Source organism: Desmodus rotundus, chromosome 1 (assembly GCF_022682495.2).
Source record: "Desmodus rotundus isolate HL8 chromosome 1, HLdesRot8A.1, whole genome shotgun sequence".
Lineage (NCBI taxonomy): Eukaryota > Metazoa > Chordata > Mammalia > Chiroptera > Phyllostomidae > Desmodus > Desmodus rotundus.
Genome location: NC_071387.1, coordinates 92326601 through 92351655, shown reverse-complemented (window position 1 = coordinate 92351655; position 25055 = coordinate 92326601). Strand labels below are relative to the sequence as shown.

The window sequence follows — 25055 nt, the reverse complement described above, 5'->3', positions numbered from 1 at the left end:
TTAAGTGAGGAAATTAGGCAAACAAATGTCAAAGGAAAGAAAGTGGTATTTCATCCAAGCCCTGCAGCATTAGATCTTTATCTAAGAGCATCAGAAGAGGGCAGGACAGGGCACCAGCACTGGACTGCCTGGTAAAATGACTTGTTAGGTTCTGGGCTGGGGAGATAGGGCACAGGATATGGGAAATACAGAAGGCAGAAAGAAGCCCCACTGCTCAAAGTGCACATATTCTAAGAACCAAATTTGAGAGTAGCATTTAGGAACTTTTATTGCAATTTCACAGGAATTTTATATCTGTGGAATCTACTCATAAATACTTTGGGCTTGTAATTTGTATGTCTTCTTCATTTGTTTTTCTAGTAAATCACTTATTATATTTTATAGAAATAGAGACAATGGGTTGGGTATTGGAAAAATACGTATCCTTACCACACACTGTTGCGGAAGTACTCTCCTAGTGGGTTGCAGGTCCCCAAACTAGAGATTCAAACCCAGAGTGACAAGAAGGAAGGAGGGCTAACGAGCTGCCTGGGGCACCCAGATAGCCACCATGGCAGGTCCCTGTCTCTGGAGCATTCATTAGGAAACCTGCACCCTGAGAACAGGAAGAAGGCTGAAGACCTTTGAGGCAGGTTTTGCTCAATCTTACTGATGTCTGGTTTCACCCTCAGTTCAAAGTAAATATCATCCTTATTCTCAGAAATCCCCATTTTAACACCTGTATATATCTTCTTTTGTTATTATTTTTTATTATATTTTATTGGTTATGCTATTACAGTTGTCTTGATTTTTTCCCCTTTTGCTCCCCTCCACCCAGCTCCACATACTACCTCAGGCAATGCACCCATAATTGTTCATGTCCATGGGTCATGCCTATAACTTCTTTGGCTATTCCATTTCCTACAGTGTACTTTACATTCTCATGACTATTCTGTGACTACCTATTTCTTTTTTTATTTAAAGATTTTATTTATTTATTTTTACAGAGGGGAAGGGAGGGAAACATCAATGTGTAGTTGCCTCTTGAGTGCCCCCTACTGGGGACCTGGTCTGCACCCCAGGAACGTGCTCTGACTAGAAATCAAACTAGTGACCCTTTGGTTCGCAGTGCTCAATCCACTGAGCCACACTGGCCAGAGCCCTATTTGTACTTCTTAATCCCCTCATCTCTTCACCCATTCCTCAACATCCCCTTCCCATTTGGCAACCATCAAAATGCTTTCCATATCTATGATTCTGTCTCTGTTCTTCTTTGCTTAGTTTGTTTTTTAGATTCAACTGTTGATAGATGTGTGTTTATTGCCATTTTACTATTCATAGTTTTGACCTTTATTCTTAAGTAAGTCCCTTTAACATTTCATAAAATAACGGTTTGGTGAGGATAAACTACTTTAGCTTTTTCTTATCTGGGAAGAACGTTGTATGCCCTTCCATTCTAAATGATAGCTTTGTTGAATACAATCTTGGATGTAAGTCCCTGCTTTTCATCACTCTGAATACTTCTTGCCAGTCCCTTCTACCCTGCAAGTTTTCTTTTCAGCTGGAAAATCAGCTGATAGTCTTATGGGAACTCCTTTGTAGGTGTCTCTCTCCTTTCCTCTTGCTGCTTCTAACAGTCTCCCTTTATCCTTAAACTTCAGCATTTTAATTATGATGTGTCTTGGAGTGGGTCTCTTTGCATCCATCTTGTTTGGGATTCTCTGTACTTCCTGGACTTGCATGTCTATTTCCTTCACCAAATTAGAGAAGTTCGCTTTCATTATTTTTTTGAATAGATTTCCAATTTCTTGCTCTTTCTCTTCTCCTTCTGGCATTCCTATGATGTGAATGTTGGAACACTTGAATTTGTCCTAGAGGCTGCTTATATTACGGCCATTTTTTAGATTCTTTTTTCTTCTTGTTGTCCTGATTGGTTGTTTTTTGCTCCCTTATATTCCAACGTTGATTTGATTCTCAGCTTTATCCACTCTACTGCTATTTCCATGTAAATTGTTCCTTATTTCAATTAGTGTATCCTTTGTTTCTGACGGGCTCTTTTTTATGCTGTCCAGGTCCTCACTAAGTTCCTTGACCATCATTATAACAAGTGTTTTGAACTCTGCATCTGATAGATTGCTTATCTCCATTTTGTCTAATTCTTTTTCTGGAGTTTTGAGCTATTCTTTCATTTGGGCCATGTTTCTTTGTCTCCTGGTTTGGGCAGCATCCCTGTGTTTGTTTCTATGTATTAGGTAGAGCTGCTTTGATTCCCTGTCTTGGTAGTGTGGGCTAATGTAGTAGGTGTCCTGTAGGGTCCAGTGGCACAGTGCTCCCTATTAGCCAAGCTGGGTACTCAAGGTGTACTCTTCATGTGGGCTGGGTATACTTCCTCTTGTAGTTGAGCCTTGACTGTTGTTGGCAGGCCAATGGGAGGCATTTACCCAGCTGCAAGGACTGGCTTTGACCACTGATCATCACCCTCTGCCCTCCGTGAAGGATGATCTGTGCAGGGGCAAGCTGGTGGTACTCTGACATGGTCTGCAGCTGCTCACTGGGTGCACAGGCTCTGGGGTTTCTCGGGTGGTGCAGGGCAAGGTCAGCCCCCACCTGTGTTTTGCCAGGGGCCTCCCTGCCTTAGTTATAAAGCAATCTGAGATGGCCACTACTTGTGCTCAGCTTGCAGATTCTCAGGCAAAGCCAAGCTGCGAATCTAGGCTGGCTGCTTCTAGTGCCAGGCCTGGGGTTCACTGAGGTCAGCTGCTACTTGTTTGAGAGGTTAGGAAGTTGTGAAGCATGGGCTAAGACCAACCATTGATGTGGAAAAGCAGCTTGCAGGTCCTGTAATTTGGGTGGGGCAGAATCAGGGGATCTCCAAGGTGGGGCAAACAATTTTAGCCAGGTTGATGAACTTTCAGATATGGCAGCAGCTTGCGAGCTCTGTGGCTCTATGCGGAGAGGGTTCAGAAAAGGGACAATGGCTTCTGTTCACCTAGATGACAGACACTTCAGTTCCTCCCTGTATGCCACCGGCGCCTTTCAAGATGCTACCCTGGTGCTGGACCTCAGAGGGAGTGAGTCTAAGTAGGTGAGTCAATGTGTGGGTTCTTTAACAGGAACTGCTTGGAGCTCCAGAAGTTTCTTCCACTGACTCAATCCCTGCTAGTTTTTGCAGCCAAAAGTTGTGGAGACTTACCTTCCTAACACTGGAATCCTGCGCTGGGGGGCCCTGGTATGGGACTGGGACTCTTCATTCCTGAGATATCTGTCCCAAGTTTTTACCCACCACACATGGATGGAGGACCAGCCTGTTTCATGTCTGTGCCCTTCCTATCAGTCTGGATGGATGTGGTTTCTTTAGTTCCACAGTTGTCAGACTTCTACTGGATTTCTGATGGTCCTGAGTGGTAGTTGTTCTATATTTTGGTTGTAATTTTGATGTGATTGTAGGAAGGAGGCAAGCCATGTCTACCTATGCTGCCATCTTGACCAGAAGTCCTCTTTGCATTTCTTATAGACCCTACTTCTAGGATCTATTCTTAGAGTCAACATTCCCTGAACACATAAGAATGATTGTCAATTGGTCAATTTCTCAGTCTGGCTGAAACTAAGTCAAGCCTGTCAAGTCCTTTGACTTCCCTGATGGAAATTATTTACAGAACCTAATGGCATAACTAAAAATTTACTAAAGCAACAAAATGTAATCCCTTATGTAAACAGGCACTTCACAGTAAAAGATACACACACACACACACACATATATAAATGGATACACGTGTGTGTGTGTGTGTGTATATAAATGAACCCTGGCCAGGTAGCTCAATTGATTAGGGTGTTGTCCCAATACACCAAGGTTGAAGGTTCTATCCCCAGTCAGGGAACATACAAGAATAAACCAAGGAATGCATAAATATGTGAAAGAACAAAATGATGTTTCTCTCTCTGTGTGTGTGTGTGTGTCTCTCTCTCACTTCCTCTCTCTCTCTCTAAAATCAATAATTAAAATTTTTTAAAAGATATATATGGCTTTTCAACATATGAAAATGCTCTTCAACCTTACCCATAAGTAAGAGGAATAAAAAATAAAATTATCCTAAGATACCATTTCTCAATATTAGATTAACAAAGATTTTAAAACTGGGCCCTGGCCAGGTGGCTCAGTTGGTTGGAGCTTCATCCCATATGCCGAAAGTTCACGGGTTCAGTCTCTAGTCAGGGCATATACCTATGTTGTATGGGTTTGATCCCTGGTTGGGGCACATATGGGAGGTAACTCTTTGGTACTTCTCTGTCACATTGATATTTCTTTCTCTCTCTCTCTCTCTCTCTCTCTCTTTCTCTCTCTCCCTCTCTCCCCCCTTTTCTCCTCCTCTAAAATCGATAAACATATCCTCAGGTGAAGAGTTAAAAAAAAAGTTTCATATGATGGTCAAGATCTGATAATTACTGAAACTGATCCACATATGATTCTACTTTTATATGGTTTAAAATTATCCATCCCTGGCTGGTGTGACTCAGTGGATTCAGTGCTGGCCTGCGAGATGAAAGGTCACCAGTTCGATTCTTGGTCAGGACACATGCCTGGGTTGCAGGCCAGGTCCCAGTGGGGCGGGGGGGGGGGGGGGGGGGGGGGGGGGCGCGTGTGAAAGGCAACCGATCGATATATCTCTAGTACATTGATATTTCTCTCCTTTTCTTTCTCCCTCCATTCCCTATCTCTAAAAATAAACAAAATCTTAAGAAAAAATTATCCATTATAAAAGTTTTTTAAAAAAATAAAAATAAAAGTTTTTTTTTTGAATAGTAAATTTCATAATACACTGTGTTGGTGAGAATATTGGGAAATAAGTACTTTCATATACTATTGGAGAGAGTGTATACTGGAACTCCCTTTTTGAGAATTAATTCCTAAAACTTTAGGCCACTCAGCTGATGAGAAGTTAGGAAGAAAGACAGTCACTCACCTCTGTTAATTTCAGGGGCTTTCCTCTCTTTAGACAGTCTCACAAGATGGTGGATATAAGGGTCATCCCAGTAGCCAATGCTTACTGCAAACCTGAAAGGAATGAAAGAGAAGGCATATGAGTAGAGATTAGTGTATTTCTGGACATGGTTCATGGCTACATTCCCAGGAACCAGGTCAAGGATCCGGAGGAAAATTATTGACCTCAAAGACCAACAAATGCACATTCAGGGTTCCATTACATTTAAACAGACTCACTGACCTATCTTTATATTTACTCACACTTCCCATCACGTTTTCCACAGTGGCCATTTTTCACCTCTGTTTTTCCTCTTATAATTAATTCCGTTCCCAGAATATTAAACAGCAAATAATCTCACTTCATCTTCATATACAGGACTTACAACAATTTATTCACTCAGTAAACTCAATGGCCAAAGCTTTGTCCGATAACTCTATTCCACCAGAAAAGTTCTATGTCGAAAGAAAAGGGAATTCAGAAATATTTGGCAAATATCACTAACAAAGATCTAAATTTTTCTCCTGACTCTGTATTTCACATCCCTTAAGGTGAGCACAGTGGGGAGAGTAGGAATAAACAAAACAACTACAACTTGGAAAATGCTATGGTGGCCTAAACTCTCTCCACCTCAGTCTACACTATAAGGAGTTAAAGTGTCCCAAGTCTGGGCTTTGAAGCCCGATTACACTGGAAGTCTTCTGGCAACCATAAGTGGATCCAGCCATAGGACCACTGACAAGTCATGGAAGGAGCCTGGATCCCTAAGGCCAGGCCAGGCCAGGCCACTGTGGGCCTGGAGGCTGTTCTACCTCTCAAAGGACATTCTGTGAGATAATAAATGCCTTTACCATCTGAGCCAATTTGAGCCAGGCTTCCGTTAATTTCAGCCTAAAGCATCCTGACTAATTAATAGCTGAGTAATGCACTCATTTCCATGTTGCTTAATAAGAAAGCTGAAATTAAAAGGGTGTGTGTATGTGTGTTCTTTGTTATGTCTCCCAGATAGATTCTGAACTCCCAGAAGCAGATACTATCTCTTTTCTTTATATATACTGACAAGGCTTACTGCAGCCCTGACTGCAATAGGTGCTGATTCTGAAAAAAAGATGTCCCCTACAGAATATCACATTTATGTTTGCCCAACCGTAGACACTTGTAAGAAAGCACACGTGTTCAGCTACTCAATGCAGCCACTCAACACAGAATTATACAAAGCATTCACTAAGAACACCACTTGCTATAAGCCCAGACTGTCCAAGGAAAACAGACCTACAGAGTATTACAAGAGCAAACTTATTCAGTGGTCCAAAAGTATTTTAAAAACAGTGAGTTGTGATGCATCAATATCATAAAATCAGCTTGACAGTCTGAAAACTTGTATTAAAAAATAAAGAATAGAGTTAAATAGAAAATACCGGCATGCGTTATGCATAGTAGGAGATCAGACTTCTGTGAAGCTTTTGCTACATGTCCATGTTGGAGGAAATAAGTTTTCTCATTGAGTGTGATGAACAGATTTCAAAGGAATCATCTAGTGCCCCCTAGTGGTCACTGTCATTCTGCACTGAAGGAAGAATGGTAGCCTAATGATTAGAATACTCATCAAATAGTTTAAGGGTTGGAAGGGGCCTTGGAAATAAATGATCTAGTCAACCCCAACATCCAGTACAAGAATTCCTTCAACGCTATCAAGCCACTGCTGAACTAGGCCGCACAAAGAAAGCACTCACTCCACTGCAAAGCAACTGCTGGAAAGCTGATAAGTTGGTCTCCCTCCAAGCATTCCTTGTTGGACTATTACTGCCCTGGTGGGTAACAAGGAGCAATTCCTATTCCTCTCAACTCTATATTATCTGTTGATTTTATACCATTGATTCAGTCAAGCAATATTTATTGTCTTCTTAATGCCAGGCACTGGGGGTACAGTAGAGAACAAGATGAAGGGCCAAAGGCAAAGATATGAGATTATGGCCAATAAGGGGCATGAAGAATATGGAGAATAAAGGGATGTCACTGAGAGAAGGTAAAAGGGAAAGCATTTCTGAAAGGGGAATGGTCAAGTTGAGCACTAGAGAATGGAAAGTCACTGTGCAAAAGGCATTTCACACAGGAAGAAGAGCTGACAGCAACACTCTGGTGTGGGAATGGACTTGAAGTGTCCCAGTAGCAGAAAATAGGCAGGGGAACTGGAGAACAGTAAGAAAACAGGAGAAACTAGGAAAGAGGTTGAAGAGAGAAGCAGGCTCAGGTCATACAGAGCCTGACAGGAGCCTGGGACTGACCTCAACAGTACACTGGATGGTGTACTGGGGAAATACACCCATGCAGACACAAGTATATCTGATCACTGGTTTCCATGATTCCTACTTCCCAGTGTTTCTAATCAGTCCCTTTTCCATCCTCAGGTTCTCAAACTTAAAAGACTACCAGTGGTTTCCCTGCTCCAAGGAAAAAGCATCTTACTGATTTGCCTATCAGAGTGACAAGATAAAAAGATTTACAACACACGACTGGGAAGAAGAGGAAGATGGCACTGCTCCGGGAGTTTTGGAGGGAGATGGGCACCACATTTCAGAATTTACAGACTATCAACTGCAGATTACCTGAACAAATTACAGTGTATCTATACACTATACTAACCAGGCACTTAATCTGTAAACTCAAAGAATTGGACATAGAAAGATATTTAAAATACACTGTTAAGAGAAAAAGGGAAGACCAGAAATATAGATAGTGTATATGCCCATAAATACATGTGGATGTGTGTTCATATAGAGGAATTACTGGAGGATTCGTACACAAATATTAACAATGATTGTCTCTGAGATTTCTGGTGTTCTTTATTAATCTATATTTTTAAAGTTTTCTGCACTAACCATATGCCATATTTTATTATATCTAAGATACCCTCAGTTGTAACACACACAAAAAAAACCACTGCCAATTAAATGACTTAATGTTTTATTCTCACTTAGGAATTTTAATTCTGTGCTTATTGAAAGTATTATTTAGACAGACTCTCATAATAGACATAAAAAGGAAAAACGGAAAATGGAGACATAGGTAAATGCAACTCACCTCATTGCACAACCACAGAAAAATAACAGCTAAACTACAGAACAAATGTCACTCAGAACTGTCAGAAAATCGAGCTGTATGGAAGTCCAACAACTAAGGAATTAAAGAAACCACATTCATCCAGACAGGTAAAAGGGATGGAGGGGGGAAGACACAGAACTGGCTGGCCCCAAACCCACATGTAGTGGATATAAAGTGGATAGATATGCTGGGAGCAAGGGATCCCAGCCCCACACCAGACCACCAGGCCAGGTAGGTAAGTTCCCATAACTTCTGACTATAAAAACTAGTAGGAATTAGGTCGGCCGAAGAAACTACAGAATTCTCTCTTAAAAGGACTCATACCACACACAGACTTGCTCAGATTCGCTCCGTCTGGGTTCCAGCACTGGGGCCGCACCTTGAAGGACACTGGTGGCATAAGGGGAGAAACTGAAGTGTCTGGCATCAGGGCGAGAGCAGAGGGACAGCTTCCTGCCAGACTAACTGTAGAAAGTGGCCATTGTAACTTTTCTGAGCCCTCCCCCACACAGAGTCACAGTGCAGGTGCATGATATGTGAATCTACATCAACCTGGGTCAACCCCACCCTGACAATTACCTAAGGCTCCACTCCATCCAATTTACAGGCCCGCCAAAGCTGGTATCAGTGGCTTTTCCATATGAAGGGCCGGGTGAGGCCAGGCTTCAGACCTTCCTAAATCCCCCGCAAACAACCAACAGCTGAGCCCAAACCACCCTCCCCCCTTCCAACATATGGCTTTATAGCTTACGCCAAGGGGCCCCAGAGAGAACACAGGTGGAGGCTGACCAAGGGCCTGCACACCCAGCAGTGTTACAGACCACGTCAGACTACCCAACCACCTCCATAAGCCACAGAGGGAGGTGGTTGTTGGCCAGGGGTCACAGCCAGTCCTACCATCTGTCTAAGCTGGGTAAATCCCACCCAATAGCCTGCTAACAGCAATCAAGACTCATCTACAAGAGGTGGGAATACTCAGCCCACATGGAGGGAACACCTCGAGTACACAGCTTGGGAGATAAGGGAGGCTGTGCCACTGGACCCTACAGGACACCTACTACATTAGTCCATACTACCAAGACAGGGAGACACAGCAGCTCTACCTAATACATAGAAATCAACCCAGGGAGGCTGCCAGAATGAGGAGACAAAGAAATATGGCCCAAATGAAAGAACAAAACAAAACTCCAGAAAAAGAGCTAAATGAAATGGAGATAAGCAACCTATCAGATGCAGAGTTCAAAATACTGGTTGTAAAGATGCCGAAGGAACTGAGTGGGTACTTCAAGAGAATAAAAAAGACCCAGAGAGAAATGAAGGATATACTAATTGAAAAAAAGAACAATTTACAGGGAGTGGATAAAGCCAAAAATCACATCAGTGATTTGGAACATAAGGAAGAAAAAGACATCCAATCAGTACAACAAGAAGAAAAAAGAATCCAAAAAATCGAGGATAGAGTAAGCAGCCTCTGGGACAAGTTCAAATGTTCCAACATACACATCATAGGAGGAGAAGAGAAAAGAGAAGAAATTGGAAACTTACTTGAAATAATAATAAAAGAAAACTTCTGGAGTTCCAGCCAAGATGGAGGCTAGGTAGAAACCCTTCGCTTCCTTGCACAACCAAAAGGAGGATAACAACCAATTTAAAATCAATAAACAACCAGAAGTGCCAGAAAATCAAACTGCATGGAACTCCAACAACCAAGGAATTAAAGAAAAAGTCAACCAGAACAACCAGACCGGTAAGAACCCGTGGCAAGGCAGCGGACCACACAGTCAGGCTGGCTGACAGTGAAACTGAGACTCAGATTTGACTGTGGACTACAGCAGTTGCCTCAGTGGGAGAAACTCCCAGTCTCATACGAGAGTTCATTGGAAATTGTGCTAGAGCCAGCAGGCCAGCTGCATTGTTCCCTCTCTGGCCCCTCCCCCACAGGCAGCACCACAGCAAAGACGGTTGTCCTGCCTTGGAGAATAACTAAGGCCCTGCCCCTTTACAACTTAACAGGTCCCAAGACAAAGAAATATGGCCCAAATGAAAGTACAGAGCAAAACTTCAAAAAGAGAGCTAAGCAATGAGGAGATAGCCAACCTATCTGACAGAGAATTTAAAGCCCTGGTAATCAAAAAGCTCACAGAACTGATTGAGCTTGGTCAAAAAATTAAAAAACAAATGAAAGATAACCAAAATGAAATAAAGCAAAATATTCAGGGAACCAACACTGACAGGAAGGAAACCAGGACTCAAAGCAATAATTTGGAACAAAAGGGAAAAATAAACATCCAACCAGAACAGAATGAAGAAACAAGAATTCAAAAAAGTGAAGAGAGTCTTCGGAACCTCTAGGACAACCTGAAATGTTCCAATATCCGAATTATAGGGGTGCCAGGAGGAGGAGAACAACAGCAAGAAATTGAAAACTTATTTGAACAAATAATGAAGGAAAATTTCCCCAATCTGGCAAAGGAAATAGACTTCCAGGAAGTCCAGGAAGTCCAGGAAGCTCAGAGAGTCCCAAAGAAGTTGGACCCAGGGAGTAACACACCAAGACACACCATCATTACGTTACCCAAGATTAAAGATAAAGAGAGAATCTTAAAAGCATCAAGAGGAAGGGAGAGAGTTACCTACAAAGGAGTTCCCATAAGACTGTCAGCTGATTTCTCAAAAGAAATCTTGCAGGCTAGAAGGGGCTGGAAAGAAGTATTCTGGGTCATGAAAGGCAAGGACCTACATCCAAGATGACTCTATCCGGCAAAGCTATCATTTAGAATGGAAGGGCAAATAAAGTGCTTCCAGATAAGGTCAAGTTCAAGGAGTTCATCAATACTAAGCCATTATTATATGAAATGTTAAAGGGATTTATCTAAGAAAAAGAAGATAAAAAATATGGACAGTAAAATGACAACAAACTCACAACTATCAACAAATGAAGCTAAAAGAAAAACGAAAATAAAAACTAAGCAAACAAATAGAACAGGAACAGATTCAGAGAAATGGACATCACCTGGAGGGATTTCAGTGGGAAGGGGGAAGGGAGGAATAGGGGAGAAAAGGCACAGGGAAAAAGAAGCATAATTAGTAGGCATAAAATAGACGAAGAAAGATTTTAAAAAATGGTATAGGAAACAGAGAACTCAAAGGACTTATATGTACAACCCATGGACATGAACTAAGGGAGGGGATGCTGGAGACCTGGGGGGTGCAGGGCACAGGGGGATGAAGGGGGAAAAACTGGAAAGCTGTCATAGCATAATCAACAAAAAATACTTTAAAAAAAAAAAAAGAAAAAGAAAACTTCCCTAACATGGTGAAGGAAATAGACATACAAGTCCAGGAAGCACAGAGAGTCCCAAACAAGATGGATGTAAAGAGGACTGACTACACTAAGACACATCATAATTAAAATGCCAAAGGTTAAAGATAAAGGATGTTAAAAGCATCAAGAGAAAAGCAGTTACCTACAGGGGAGTTCCTATAAGACTGTCAGCTGATTTCTCAAAAGAAAATTTGTAGGCTATAAGGCACTGGCAAGAAGTATTCAAAGTGATGAAAAGCAAGGACCTACAACCAAGATTAATCTATCCAGCAAAGCTATCATTTAGAATCTGAAAGTGTTTCCTAGACAAGGTGAAGCTAAAGGAGGTCATTATTACCAAACCATTATTATTTGAAATGTTGAACGGACTTATTTAAGAAAAAGAAGATCATAACTATGAACAATAAAGTGGCAATAAATACATAACTATCAACAATTGAATCTAAAAAACAAACTAAGCAAACAGAACAGAAACAGAATCATAGATGTGTAGAACATTGGAATGGTGGCCAGTGGGAAGTATGGTCTGGAGGAATATGGGAAAAGGTGAAGGGATTAAGAAGTACAAATCGGTCATTACCGAATAGGCAGGGGGATGTTAAGAGCAAGAATAGGAAATGGAGTTGCCAAAGAACTTACATGGATGACCCATGGACATGAACAAAGGACGGGGGACAGTGGGGCAGGGGGTGGCAGGCTGGGTGGAAGAGTAGAAAGGAGGAAAAACTAGGACAACTGTAATAGCATAATCAATTTAAAAAGAAAAACGATGAGTGAAATGAGTTGGGTGAGCCTTCACATTCAGGATGTCTGTGGGTTTTTTCACACTGTATTGACCTTGGTGCTTTGGTGATGGGGTATTTCTTAAGGGATGGATCTCCACCTCCTCTGGAGTGTTCTTCCAAGACACTGCTCCTCTCTTTAAGTTCTGATACTGGCTCTTTCTTGATCTCATCAGAAGGTATCGATGGATGGTTTTCTAACAGCAACCAGGATTTGTGCTCCTTCTTCAAGTGGCCCTTAAATGGTATGTGGACTAAAGCAGCTGGGGGCTGTGGTCACAGCTGTCTAGCTATGCCACTAGGAAGAGCAAGCACATCATTTGCACAGGTAAGGACACCTCTAACATGACTTGACAGTGACTGCAGGATTTATCCAAGAATACACCACATCTGATTTCAAAAAAGTTAAAATGCAAGAATACATGTGTCACAGAAGTGATCAAATACAGTACTGCCTACACAACAAGAAACAGTACATTTAGATATCATGAACAAATATAAAAGGCAAACATGAAACTAGGAAAAACTTCTGTAGCATGTTACAAAGCACTAATATTCTTAAAATATAAAGCACTCTTACAAATAAGAGAAAACCCTAATATCTCAGAATCAAAAAATGGACCAAAGACAAAAATGGGTCATTCACAAAAGAAGAAACTTCTGACCAATGAGGATACAAAAAGCTCAACATTATCAATAAGGAGGAAAAAAATGAAGCAGGCACAGAGAGCAGTATTTCTCCAATCAAATCAGCCACAAAAGCATTTTTAATGGAACCTGGCTTTGGGGAGAAATGAGGAAGACGGCACTCAAGTATTGTAAACTGACACAGGCATGCTACAAGGCCTGATGGTGACAGGTATAAAATGCCAGAAAAACATGAGCACACAATGACCAGACAATCTGACTGCATCCTAAGGAAATAACTAAGAATGAACACAAAGATTTTTCCACAAAAACACTGAACCTGGAGTTACAGTAACAGCTGAACACAGCAGGCTACAGAATCCTATGCACAGGATTTCCGATTTTTTCAGAATGAACATATATGTATATAAAGACAGCCCAGAGCAGATCCCAGAATGGTAATAATTATCTCCACACCTTGACAGTGTGCATCCAGCTCTGCTGTCCATTTCCACCACAGGCCTCTTTCCCAAAATGCAGAGAACATCCACTTTATGTGGATATCCTGATTTCATGTTTAAAACCCAGATTCAAAGAATCAAAAATCTCAGATTTGGAAAGGCCTCGAAGATTTTGCCTTCATTCAACTCACTAATGTTTTTAAATTTTTCATGACGTTCACACAATACCTGTTCAATTTAATGTATCTTTAAATCAACTCAACTTCTTGAGTACTCAGGTCTGATATGCTATGTACTGTTTTCTTCTAACAACACAGTAAGTTCCTAACTATGAACACTTAAAACATCCATTTTTGTATTGCCTGAAACCATATTGCATTCCCCCCATGGGAAACAATGATCAGTTCTAATCACCTGTTCATTCCAGATACATTTACTGTGTTCTACGGGTTGCGTATCTATAGCAACAATGGGGCCTCATGTGAAAGTGGGAGATGTCCTCCCATGGGCACTTCTTCGTTGGGGACTCAGGGAATGGGAAGAGGCCCTCCCTGCTCTCCCAACCTCTAAAGATCAAGGCCTGGCTGGTCCATGGTACTTCAAATCACACTCACTAATAGGAACACATAACCATGGCAACAACCCCAAGGAAGGCACTGCTTTACACATAGAAGCTAAGAGCAAGTGTGGAACCTCATAAGGAACTGAATTCTACTGCTTGTCACAACTACTTACCCACCATCGGATTTAGACCTCTGCTCCAACACTGAGTTGCTTAAATAGCATGTGTGCACATGCACATGCATGCATATATGCATATGTGGACACGTGTATATGCACGTATGTGTATACATGTGCATTGTGTGTATGTGTGCATATCTCTGTGTGTGTGTATACAGGGGAGGGCAAAAGTAGATTTACAGTTGTTCATATGGAAAAAGAGTGCAGGTTATGATTACTGCAATAGCTTTAAGTCAAAAAAAAAATCCACTGACAACTGTAAACCTACTTTTGCCTACTCTGTGTATGTATATGTGTGTTCATGCATGTGTCTGCATGTCTGTGTGGTGTGTATATATGTAGGCATATTATGTAGATGCATGTGTTCGTGTGTGCACATGTACATGTGTGTGTGTGGGGGGGACATGTATACTGAGGGGGGACCCAAAAAAAACAGAATTATCTTCCAGAGGATGGGCCCCTTGTAGTACAGGATACCCATGCTAGGTAAGTATTCTAGGAACTCATCTGTATCAGTGTACCAGCTGATGTTGCTGTGAGAGGCTGCATTTGGCTTCAGTGAAGTATTTTTGAAGACTCTTTCAACACATTTGCCCATTTCATGATGGGTGATTTACAAGCACACCTGTCCACACCACGCCATTGCTGAGTGTTCAGCAGTTTTTGACCAAAAACAGCATGACCCCTTGCCCCACCCTCCCTATTCACTCAATCTTAACCTAAGCGACATTTTTTTGTTTCCCGGGATGAAAACAGTCCTCACAGGGAAATATTTTACTAATGTGGAAGAGGTGAAACAACAAAAAAAACCCAGCAGAACCACTAAAAGGCATCAAAATCAACATGTTCAAAAACTGTTTTGAGCAGGAAAAAACATTTCTATAGGTGTATTGTATCAAATGGGGAGTACTCTGAAGGTGACTAAAGTTTAAACATGTAAGAATACACAATTTTTAATAAATTCTGGTTTTGTTGGGTCCCTTCTCATATATGTATGTGTGTATGAATATACATGTGGTTGTATTGGGTATATGTATGGTGTACAGATGTGTATGGATATGTATGCATATGTGTGTGTATGTTATGTGCATGTGTAGATATACGTGTGTGTGTGCAACTGCATATATGCAATTGTAAAAATCAACTGAACGGTCTTAGCATTCATTTTCAAGCTTTGGATTTTTATTGCATACTACTTGTGGTCTTTAAGGTATCATTCTACCTATAAATTTATATTTTAGCCCTGGTTGGTGTGGCTCAGTGGACTGAGTGCCGGCCTGCAAAGCAAAGGTCACTGGTTCAATTCCCAGTCAGGACACATGCCTGGGTTGCAGGCCAGGTCCCCAGCAGGAGATGCATGAGAGGCAACCACACATTGATGTTTCTCTCCCTCACTTTCTCCCTCCCTTCCCCTCTCTAAAAAAAAATTAAAAATAAAAATGAATAAATTTACATTTTATTATTGTTCTTTTAGTTTCATTTTTTGTTTCTATTTTCCTGTTGGTTTTATGCTTGATTTAAAAATGAAAGCCAGGAAACAAAGTCTTCAGGGCAAGACTCTATACCTGACCAGAGTTTGGATTTGTTTCCCCTCTTGTGACCTCTTGAAAGCTTCTGGTTGCTTTCCTAGGTAGATCTACAAAGCCTAACAGTTGAATCACCTAAAAAACTGAGCCTCAGTAACCAAGAAGTCTCACAAGTTTGTGTCCTGGCACTGCCTTTTGGGTCACCTAGTATCTAACTACTTTTGAAGGTTATTATGATCTAAAACTTACTATGAAAAATCTACTGTGTCTGTTGTAAGCAGTCATTGTATGGTGGGCAAAACATAAATGAAAAAGAAATCAACATTCACAAGAGGGTGAAATAAAAATCCGATCAGTCCCCTGATACAGTGTTCCTTATCTAACATTAAAAAATAGTGAATACAGAATACAGCAACATACATAGACCTGAACCATGCTAAAGTACTTTTGGAAAAAAATAAAACATTTAAGAACATGTATTCTGAATATTATCTTGCAGTCTGCAGCTTGTCTATTCATTTTCTTAGTGGATTTTTCCTTACTGGTTAGTGTGTATGCCAAGATACTCTCCTTTGTTTTCACACAAAAATTTTATGTTCTAGCTTTTATATTCAGGTTTATGAACCATCCCTAATTAATATGTGTGTGTGGAATGAGGTAGGAGTCAAGGATTATTTTGTTTCCCCTTGAATAGCCAATTGATCCATAATGATTGGTTAAAAATACTTTCCTTTCCCACACTGAATTGACTGGGCATTCTGGACAAAATCAACTGGTAGTATGCGTGTGAGTCCATTTCTGAATTCTCTACCTGTATGCCAAACCCACACAGTTTTGATTAAGTAGCTTTATAGGAAGTCTTTAAATTAAGTAGTATTAAGCAATATAAGTCCTCTAACTTTGTTTTTCCTTAGAAAAATTTTGGGTATTCTAGATCCTTTGCATTTCTGTATATGTTTTAGAATCAACTTATTCATTTCTAAAAAAGATGGCTGTAATTTTTATTGGGATTGCACTGACTCTATGGATCAATTTGGGGAGAACAGAAACCTCACATTTCACCAACACCAAGTCTTCTGACGCATGAACATTCATCTCCCAGTTATATAAGTCTTCTTTAAATTCTCTTACCAATGTTTTACAGTTTTCTCTGTAAAGATGTTTTATAACTTACATTAAATTTGGTCTTAGTTCATATTTTTGATGCTATTATATTTTAAATTTCATTTTCCTATATGTGAATGCATACTTACATCTACCTGACAAAAGACTATACAGCTATATAATGAACTCCAATATAAGTCAACGCCAATAATGATATCATCAACAAAAATGGGCAAAAGTCTTGGACAGACAGTTCACAAAAGATGTACGTACGAATGGCCAATAGCCACATAAACAGGTGTTTAGCAGCATTAGTCACCAGGGAAATGCAATGCAAAACCATAATGACATACTATTTCACACCCATGGATGATAATAAATGTTAACAAGGATATGGAGCAACTGGAGTTTTCATACATTGCTGGTGGGAAGTATAAACTGATAAACCACTTTGGAAATTAGTCTGGCAATTAAATATACACTACCCTATGACTATGCAATCCTACCCCTATATATTTATCCAAGAAAAATGAAAGACATATAAGAATGTTCGTCACAGCCTATTCATAATGGCCCAAAACTGGACACAACACTAATGTCCACCATCCAGTGAATGGATGAACAAATCGGGGTATGGTCACACAGCGTAAAAAGGACCAAACTATTGTACTTTACATGGACAAAGATTCTCTCCTCACCAAACATGAGCCAGGCTCCTCTCAGCTGTCTTCTCAACAGGACTGCAACCTTGGCCTATAATATAAAGACTTGAACATCTGACCTTACTACTTTAACTAGCCTCTGGCTTTATCTCTGACAACATGAATGAATCTCAAAAAACATGCTAGTGAAAGAAAAAGAATACATACTACATGATTCCATTCATATGATGTTCACGAATAGGTAAATCTAATCCATGGTAGCTGAAACCAGAAAATGCTGGTGATGTGGGGGCAAAGAGACTAACTAGAAAGAGATAAAAAGGACCTTTCTGGAGTTTCAGAAATATTTTACATCATATTTTGAGTGGTGGTACACAGATATATTCAACTGTCAACACTCGAACACTGATGACTTGAGCTCTTAATTATATAGAAGTTATGTCCCTCTCTACCTCCTCTATTTTATTCCCCTCCCTCTCCCTTTCCCTCCACTCCCCACCCCCCACCCTGGGGAAATGCTAGGGGGGGGAAAAAAATGAGGAATACAAGTATAGCAGGACCTTCAAGTTCCCTTTCCAATATCAACTCAGCCCTTCTTCCTTACTAAAAGAACCCCAATTTTGTTTGAAGCATCAATCTACCCTCTTAGAAATTCTTACCTCCCCACACTTTCCTGTAGCTGGGATAGGGCTTCCTCAGAATCTACTGCTTTCCTGATGAAGAGACATACTCAGACACATGTCTTTTGCTAATATCCCTTCCTTTTCTTTCTTCCTGGAGCAGAGGTGCTCAAACAGACTAAGAAAACTCTGAAATTCCCTGGTGCAAACCTGCTCTTACCCTGCCAAGCAAGCTACGGGAGCTCTGAATCAATTCACAAGTAATTTATAGTTTTCAGCCATCAAAATGAAAAATAAAAGCCAATTCAACTGGAAGTCAAAATAGCCACTGCTGTGTTAACGTGTATATAAGAATTTAGTATATTATATGTGACACTTCAAATCAATGGGGGAAAATAGACCATTTAATAGGTGGTATAGGTATAACTGGCTAATACTTGGAGACAAAACTCGGTTAAAACTGCTTCTTTTGACTTCCAGTCAAGATGGAGGCATAGGCAGACATGCTTCGCCTCCATGCACAACCATAAGAAGGATCACAACTAATTTCAAAATGGAAAAACACCCAGAACTGCCAGAAAATTGAACTGTACAGAAGTCCAACAACCAAGGATTTCAAGAAGCTATATCTATCCAGACAGGTAGAAGGGTCAGAGCCGGGATGCCAGGGCAGAGAGGATGTGGCACAGTGACGGCAAGCTGGTGGCAGCGAGGCAGAGGCAGAACAGGCAGTCCCAAATTCACGTGTGGTGGATAAAAATCAGGGGGACATCTTGTGAGTGAGCAAGTCCCGCCCCAGGTCAGATCACACACCCAACGGTTCCAGCACTAAGAAAAATAAAGCCTCGTAACTTCTGGCTGTAAAAATCAGTGCACGTTGGGGCAGCTGAAGAAACTCAGGAGAGCCAGATTCTCAGGAGAGCCTGCAATGTAAGCAAACCCACCCACTCTGGGAACCACAACCAGGGCAACAGCTGGAGGGGCGCCAGTCGCATATGGGAAGTGGGTGAAGTGACTGGAAACAGGGCAAGTGCCAGGCAAGCCCCCGGAAGTCAGCCAGCAGCGGCAGTGTCCCCTCTTCGACCCTTCCCCCACACATGGAGCCACAAAGCAGTGAAGCAGGCTGCCCACACTGGTGAATACCCAAGACTCCTCCCAATACAACTTAACAGGTGCACTAAGACAGGGAGTCAAAGCAGTTCTACCTAGTACACAGACATAGGCAGGCTGCCAAATTGAGGAGACAAAGAAATATGGCCCAAATGAAGGAACAGTACAGAACCCCAGAGAAAGAACTAAGTGATGTGGAGATGGCCAACCTATCAGATGCAGAGTTCAAAACACTGGTGGTCAGAATGCTCAAAGATCTCACTGAATATGGCAAAAGAATAAGGGAAGAAATGAAGGCTCTACTAAAGGAAATAAAGAACAATCTACAGGAAACCAACAGTGAAGGGAAGGACGCCAAGATTCAAATCTATGATTTGGAACATAAGGAAGAAATAAACATTCAACCAGAACAAAATGAAGAAACAAGAATTCAAAAAAAAAAAAAAACAAGGAGAGTTTAAGAAGACTCAGGGAAATCTTCAAAAGGGCCAACATCAGAACATAGGGATGCCAGAAGAACAGGAGAAGCAACAAATTGAAAATTTATTTGAAAAAATAATGAAAGAAAACTTCCCTAATTTGGCGAAGGAAATGGACATACAAGTTCAGGAAGCAGAGAGTCCAAAACAAGTTGGATCCAAAGATGACCATACCAAGACACATCATAATTAAAATGCCAAAGCTTAAAGATAAAGAGAGAATCTTAAAAGCAGCAAGAGCAGCCCTGGCAGGTGTGGCTCAGTAGATTGGGCGCTGGCCTGCAAACCAAAGGGTGGCTGGTTTCATTCCCTGTCAGGGCACATGCCTTGGTTGTGGGCCAGGTCCCCAGTAGGGGGCGCGTGAGAGGCAACCACACATTGATGTTTCTCTCCCTCTTTTCCTCCTCCCTTCCCCTCGCTCTAAAAATAAATGAATAAAATGTTAAAAGAAAAAAAAAGAATGACCCTTCAAATCATAACTCAAAAAACACAAGCCATGAAATTAGGTTGTCAGATCTTGCACCATGAATATTCACAATTTCTGTATAATGAAACATACAGAAAAGATAAAGTGAAAACCAAGCATCCATTTGAGAGAAAATACTGCAACAAAAGAGAAAAGAATTACTATACCTCATATAAAAAGTTCTTGTAAAGCAGAAATAAAAATACAAATAACCAAACGAGAAAAAGGCAACTGAGTTGGAACATGCCTGGAGAAAGGGTTTGCATAAAAAACATCAAGTGTAGTGAGCAGACTTAAAACGCTCAGTCTCACTAGTGATTACAGAAATGCAAATTAAAGAAAGGTAGAATTTTCTACCTACCAGCTGAAGAACCATTTGAGACCAGGAATATTCTATGATTAGCATCTCACCTCTTCTGGGGACCATTTTGCAGAAACTTCTCACTTTGTCACTTAAAAAACTAAGTTTTTAAAAGAAAAAAATGATGTGATTATTACTATGCTAGATCTAAGATCATTCCTTTCACAGGTATTTTCCAATATTTAAGTCATCCCTTTTTTAAAAATGAGAGTGGAGGGGACATCCAGGATTTATTTGACTTCCCCACTTATCCACAGGGCTCACTCCCTCACACCCTCCAAGTCTTTCCCCAGCACTGACCTCAGTGGAGCCCTCTCTGGCCATCCCATCCCAGATTATATCTCCTCGACACTCCTACTGCATCAACCACCATATGATATGCCAGATATTCTGCTTGTTGCTTCCCAGCTTTCCCCCACTGGAATACTGGAATAAATGCCCCACAAGAGCTCTGTTTTTGTCTGTCTTATTCATTCTGTTTCACATGAGAACAGTGCCTCTATAAATTGAGTAAGCCTTCAGAAAGAATGTTGAATGAATGCATTAATCTGAAATGACATGGAACTAATCAGGCAAAGCACTGATTAGTGACAGAAAGCACTCTGGGAAGGGGAGCAGCATGCTGGAAGGCCCCAAGGAAGGCGGGAACAGGGTGCACCCAACAAACTAAAGGGTGGAGGGGAGCTGGAAGGGGTAGGGTGAAGTGAGGCTGAACAAGCAGGTCAGAGCAGGCAGGGCCATGCAGGAGGACTAGTGCCATAACTCAGACCACAGATGACCTTAACTTGGATGGAGATGCCAGAAGCAGAGGTGAAGAAAAGGAAGCAGATTCCAGGCACATTTAGCAGATTAAAAATCAAAGATCTGGGTGACTCATTGCATAGGGGGTAAGTAAAAGGGTACCTTCAAGATCACCCTACCTTTTTTTACCTGTGAGCTAAATGAACAATGGCACCACTCAATGAGTTCAGAGAGGGGGTGGCAAGAAGGTGGGAAGGTGATCTTGAGCAGTTTTGGAAATAATGAATTTGAAATAATTCTGAGACATCCAAATGGAGACTTGCAGTGGGCAGAGAAATACCCAGGGTGGCAAGAGCAGATCATGAAAGGTGCGGTGTGCCAAGCAATGTTGTATAGATTTTTACCTGGTGCCTGATGGGTTAATCAAAAGCTTTTCAGTAACAAGTGACAGGATAAGATGTGTGATTCTAAAAAGTCACACTGGCCACAGAATAAACAGTTGGACAGGGAAGGGAGCTAGACTAAAAGCAGGGAGAAAAAAAAGGACACACTGCAACACAACAAGTGGGCCAGGATACCTGAGCAAGGGTTGCAGCAGTGGGGAAGGAAATGGGAACAGATCTCGCACGGCTACAGGGGAGTTTTCTAAAACACAAAACCAGATTGTGTCAGCACCGCACTTCAAATCCCTCAGTAGCGCCAGGTGAAAGTGGAGGTGGGAAAATGGAGACAACTGTATTCGAACATTAATTAAAAAAATGATTTAAAAAATCCCCCAGTAGCTTCCAAATTCCATTCTCTCATAACCCTCTCCTCAATTCTCTCTTGCTACCCACGTCCCCATCCAATGTCAAGTTCCCCTAACACAAGACTGTGCTTCAATTGCTATACTATTCAACTCATGCTATTTCCTTCTGCCTAGACAGGGGTCCCCAACCTCTGGGCCACAGACTGGTACCAGTCTGGGCCTCTTAGGAAGTGGGGAGCACAGCAGGAGGTAAGCTTGAATGTGATGCACTTGAATCATCCCCAAACCATCCCCCTCCACCACAGGTCCACAGAAAAATTGTCCGCATGAAACCAGCCCCTGGTGCCTAGGACTGTAGGGCAAGGTAGATAAAGTCACTGCCAAGAGAAATACTTAATGACTGATTGACTCTGAACTCTAAGCTCAACTGAGAGTTAAGAGGCTAGAGGAAGTGTCTCAAGGGTAGAAAAAACCACGTAGTTCATGAGAAAAATATGCAAAGAGCATAGCAGAAATAACTGATCAAGTAAGCTGAAAAGAAGAGTGCAAAAGAGCTTTGATGAAATGCATCCACGGGGTCAACATGTCTGGTCTCCACAGCTTGAGACCTAGCCCAGAAGTTTCTGTATGGTCCAGTGGGTCTAGAGTAGCCCCAAGCACATTTTTTAAAATTCCCCACAGGCCATAATGCTGTGCAGTTTGAATTGAAAAAACCTGCCTTAAATTCTTTGCAGTTCCAAAGCTGAACTTCCACAATATTTAGATGTCTATAAACACAGAGGGCACTAGAAACTGAGGCAAAGAAGAATTGAAATCATAAAAACTATCCAAGTAAGAGTCAAGGAAAGTCATGCTCTAGTCCTATTTCTCTGCATTTTTCTTTGTGTCTGAACTACTTTATAGCTCATTTATTTAAGTAAGCAAGTATGAAAAAACATTTCCAACAAATATTAAGCAAACCAGTATTATCAATAAACATTAAATAAACCTAACCCTAATGTGCTACAGAAAACTATTTCATTTCCCTCTCATAATCTAGATGGCACTGCAGATTCTCTTAGCAAATAGCAGTCAACATGAGAAAAATTATTTCTCATTCAACAGTGCTATAGATGTGGTCAATGGCAATGAAATCTGGAGAAGAAATTAAGCTGGGTATAATTCATTTAAGTTCACAAGTTTCACCAGGGACTGCCTCCAAGCCTTTAATTCCTACATATGTTTATCTATTTATTTAATCTACCACCACTAACACATGTCACATGCAGACACTGCTCTAAGTGCTTTACTAATAATACTAAGCATCATTTAATCTTTACAATCACCTATGAGGTGGGTATGAGTATTATCTCCACTTTACAGATCAGAAAACTGAGAACACAGACTGATTGAGTAACTTGCCCAAGTTTTTATACAACTAGTAAACAGCAGAGTTCGAATCAGTGTGACATTCTGGCTCCAGAGTCCAGTTTCTGCATCACTATGCTTAGTCTCCAAAAACCTACAAAAAGTACAAGCCTCACTCCCAAACTTTTGTTCTTCCCGCCCTACAATCCCTGCATGGCCCCAGCAGCCAGCACATTCCTTCAGTTCCTCTTAACGGTCCACACCCTTTCCTCCCTATGCCTGAACATTCTCCTACACCATTTTTTTAGCCTTTTGTTCTTAGTTTAAATATCACTACCTAAACTACAAACTCTAACAGAACGCTGTATTTCTCAAATTGTAATTATGCATTTCATGGGTAATTATGTGTCTCTTCCTTTCCAACCAGGCTGTATGTCAGACACCATGTCAGTCTTGTTCATTATGTGGTCTCAATCACTGAATCCCCACCACCCTGAGCAAATGAAGGGCCTAACACAAAATAAGCTCTCAATAATTTTTGCTGAGGCCTGGCTGGTGTGGCTCAGTGAATTGAGCTCCAGCCTCTGAACCGAAGGCTCACTGGTTCGATTCCCAGTCAGGGCACATGCCTGGGGTGCAGGCCAGGTCCCCAGTGGGGGACACGTGAGAGGCAACCACACATTAATGTTTTTGTCCTTCTTTCTCCCTCCCTCCCTTTCCCTCTCTCTAAAAATAAATAAGTAAATAAAATCCTAAAACAAAAAATTTTGTTGAGTGAATGAATGAATGGAGCACACTCAAGTCTCATGCTTTCTTTTTCATGTTTTCAGGTGTGTGACATATAGCTGTCACAATGCCCCCCCCCCCCACTACACTCAGAACAGAGTACACTCCTGTAGCACACAGGCAAGAGCTCTGGACAGTACTGGATCTGCACACCAATATGACGTGGTGGTGGACACGTCATCTCCCCCAATTAGCCTAAGTTTCAGGTGCACAATGGGGATCCTGACAACCCCCAGTAGAATGTGACCTATAAAAGAAAGAGGACCTGCGTTTATACTAACGCATCAAGACTGTACTTAGTATGTGCTTCACGTCTGTGTTTCCAGCAAGACTTTAGCTCCAGGAAGGCCAAGACCACCTGTGCCTCGTGCAGCGCCACATTCCAAGCACGGTATCCCGGGGTTGCACCGTGCCGGGAACACAACAGAAGTTAGATAACTATGAGTTACATAAACGAGTCCCTGCTCTGTGCAATTCACAGGTATGAGGCGAGGGTCGCAAGAGCTGGCGGGCGCCTGTTGGCATACAAGCATGCTCCATAAACACAGGCCGCCTCCCACCTGGGCCCCAGCACTTCGGAAATGCGGCCCGTAACCCGTGCCCCGCGAGCACCTTTTGCAAATAGACGCATCTTCACAGGTGCCGCGCACGCCCTCGTCGTCAGTTTCGGTTGAGGAGGAAGGACAGGAGTTGAAGGTTGGCTTCCTCAGGCTAGTGGCCATGGGCGTGGAGGTTCCGGGGTGCTGTGCCCACCCGGCACATGGAAGCGGGGTCGACAGCCGCGGGGGGAATTAGCGCCCTACAGCAAGGTAGAAGAAAGGGGCTGGGCTCTGCCGGGCTCAGCGGCGCGGCTCGGGGAGGCCGCCCACGACCGCTCTCCCAGCAACCTTCGCGCTTATTGGAACCTCTGAAGAGAAGCTCATTGGGCAATTTCCTCGTCCCTCAGCCCGCGGAGGTGCTATTGAACAACTCCTTTGGCACCGCCCACACAACCCGGAAGTTGCAGAGGTGTGGGAGGCAAACTGAAATTGACACAATATGGAACCTCAATTCTTTCTGGGAATTGTAGTCTTAGGTGCGTTGGGAGGCTATTGGGTTTCTTATTGCTG

General features: G+C 41.8%; 1 protein-coding gene across 1 annotated transcript in view; it reads right to left on the bottom strand.

The window, feature by feature from the left end:
- LCMT1 (leucine carboxyl methyltransferase 1) overlaps positions 1–24840 on the bottom strand; it is a 57610-nt gene extending 32770 nt beyond the window's left edge. The window contains exons 1-2 of the mRNA XM_024560558.4: positions 24559–24840; positions 4941–5032 (exon numbers count right to left, since the gene is read on the bottom strand). Of these exons, the coding sequence (XP_024416326.1) occupies positions 4941–5032; positions 24559–24668 (202 nt within the window). The 5' untranslated portion in view covers positions 24669–24840. The remainder of the gene's footprint in view (positions 1–4940; positions 5033–24558) is intronic.
- Positions 24841–25055: the final 215 nt, after the last annotated feature.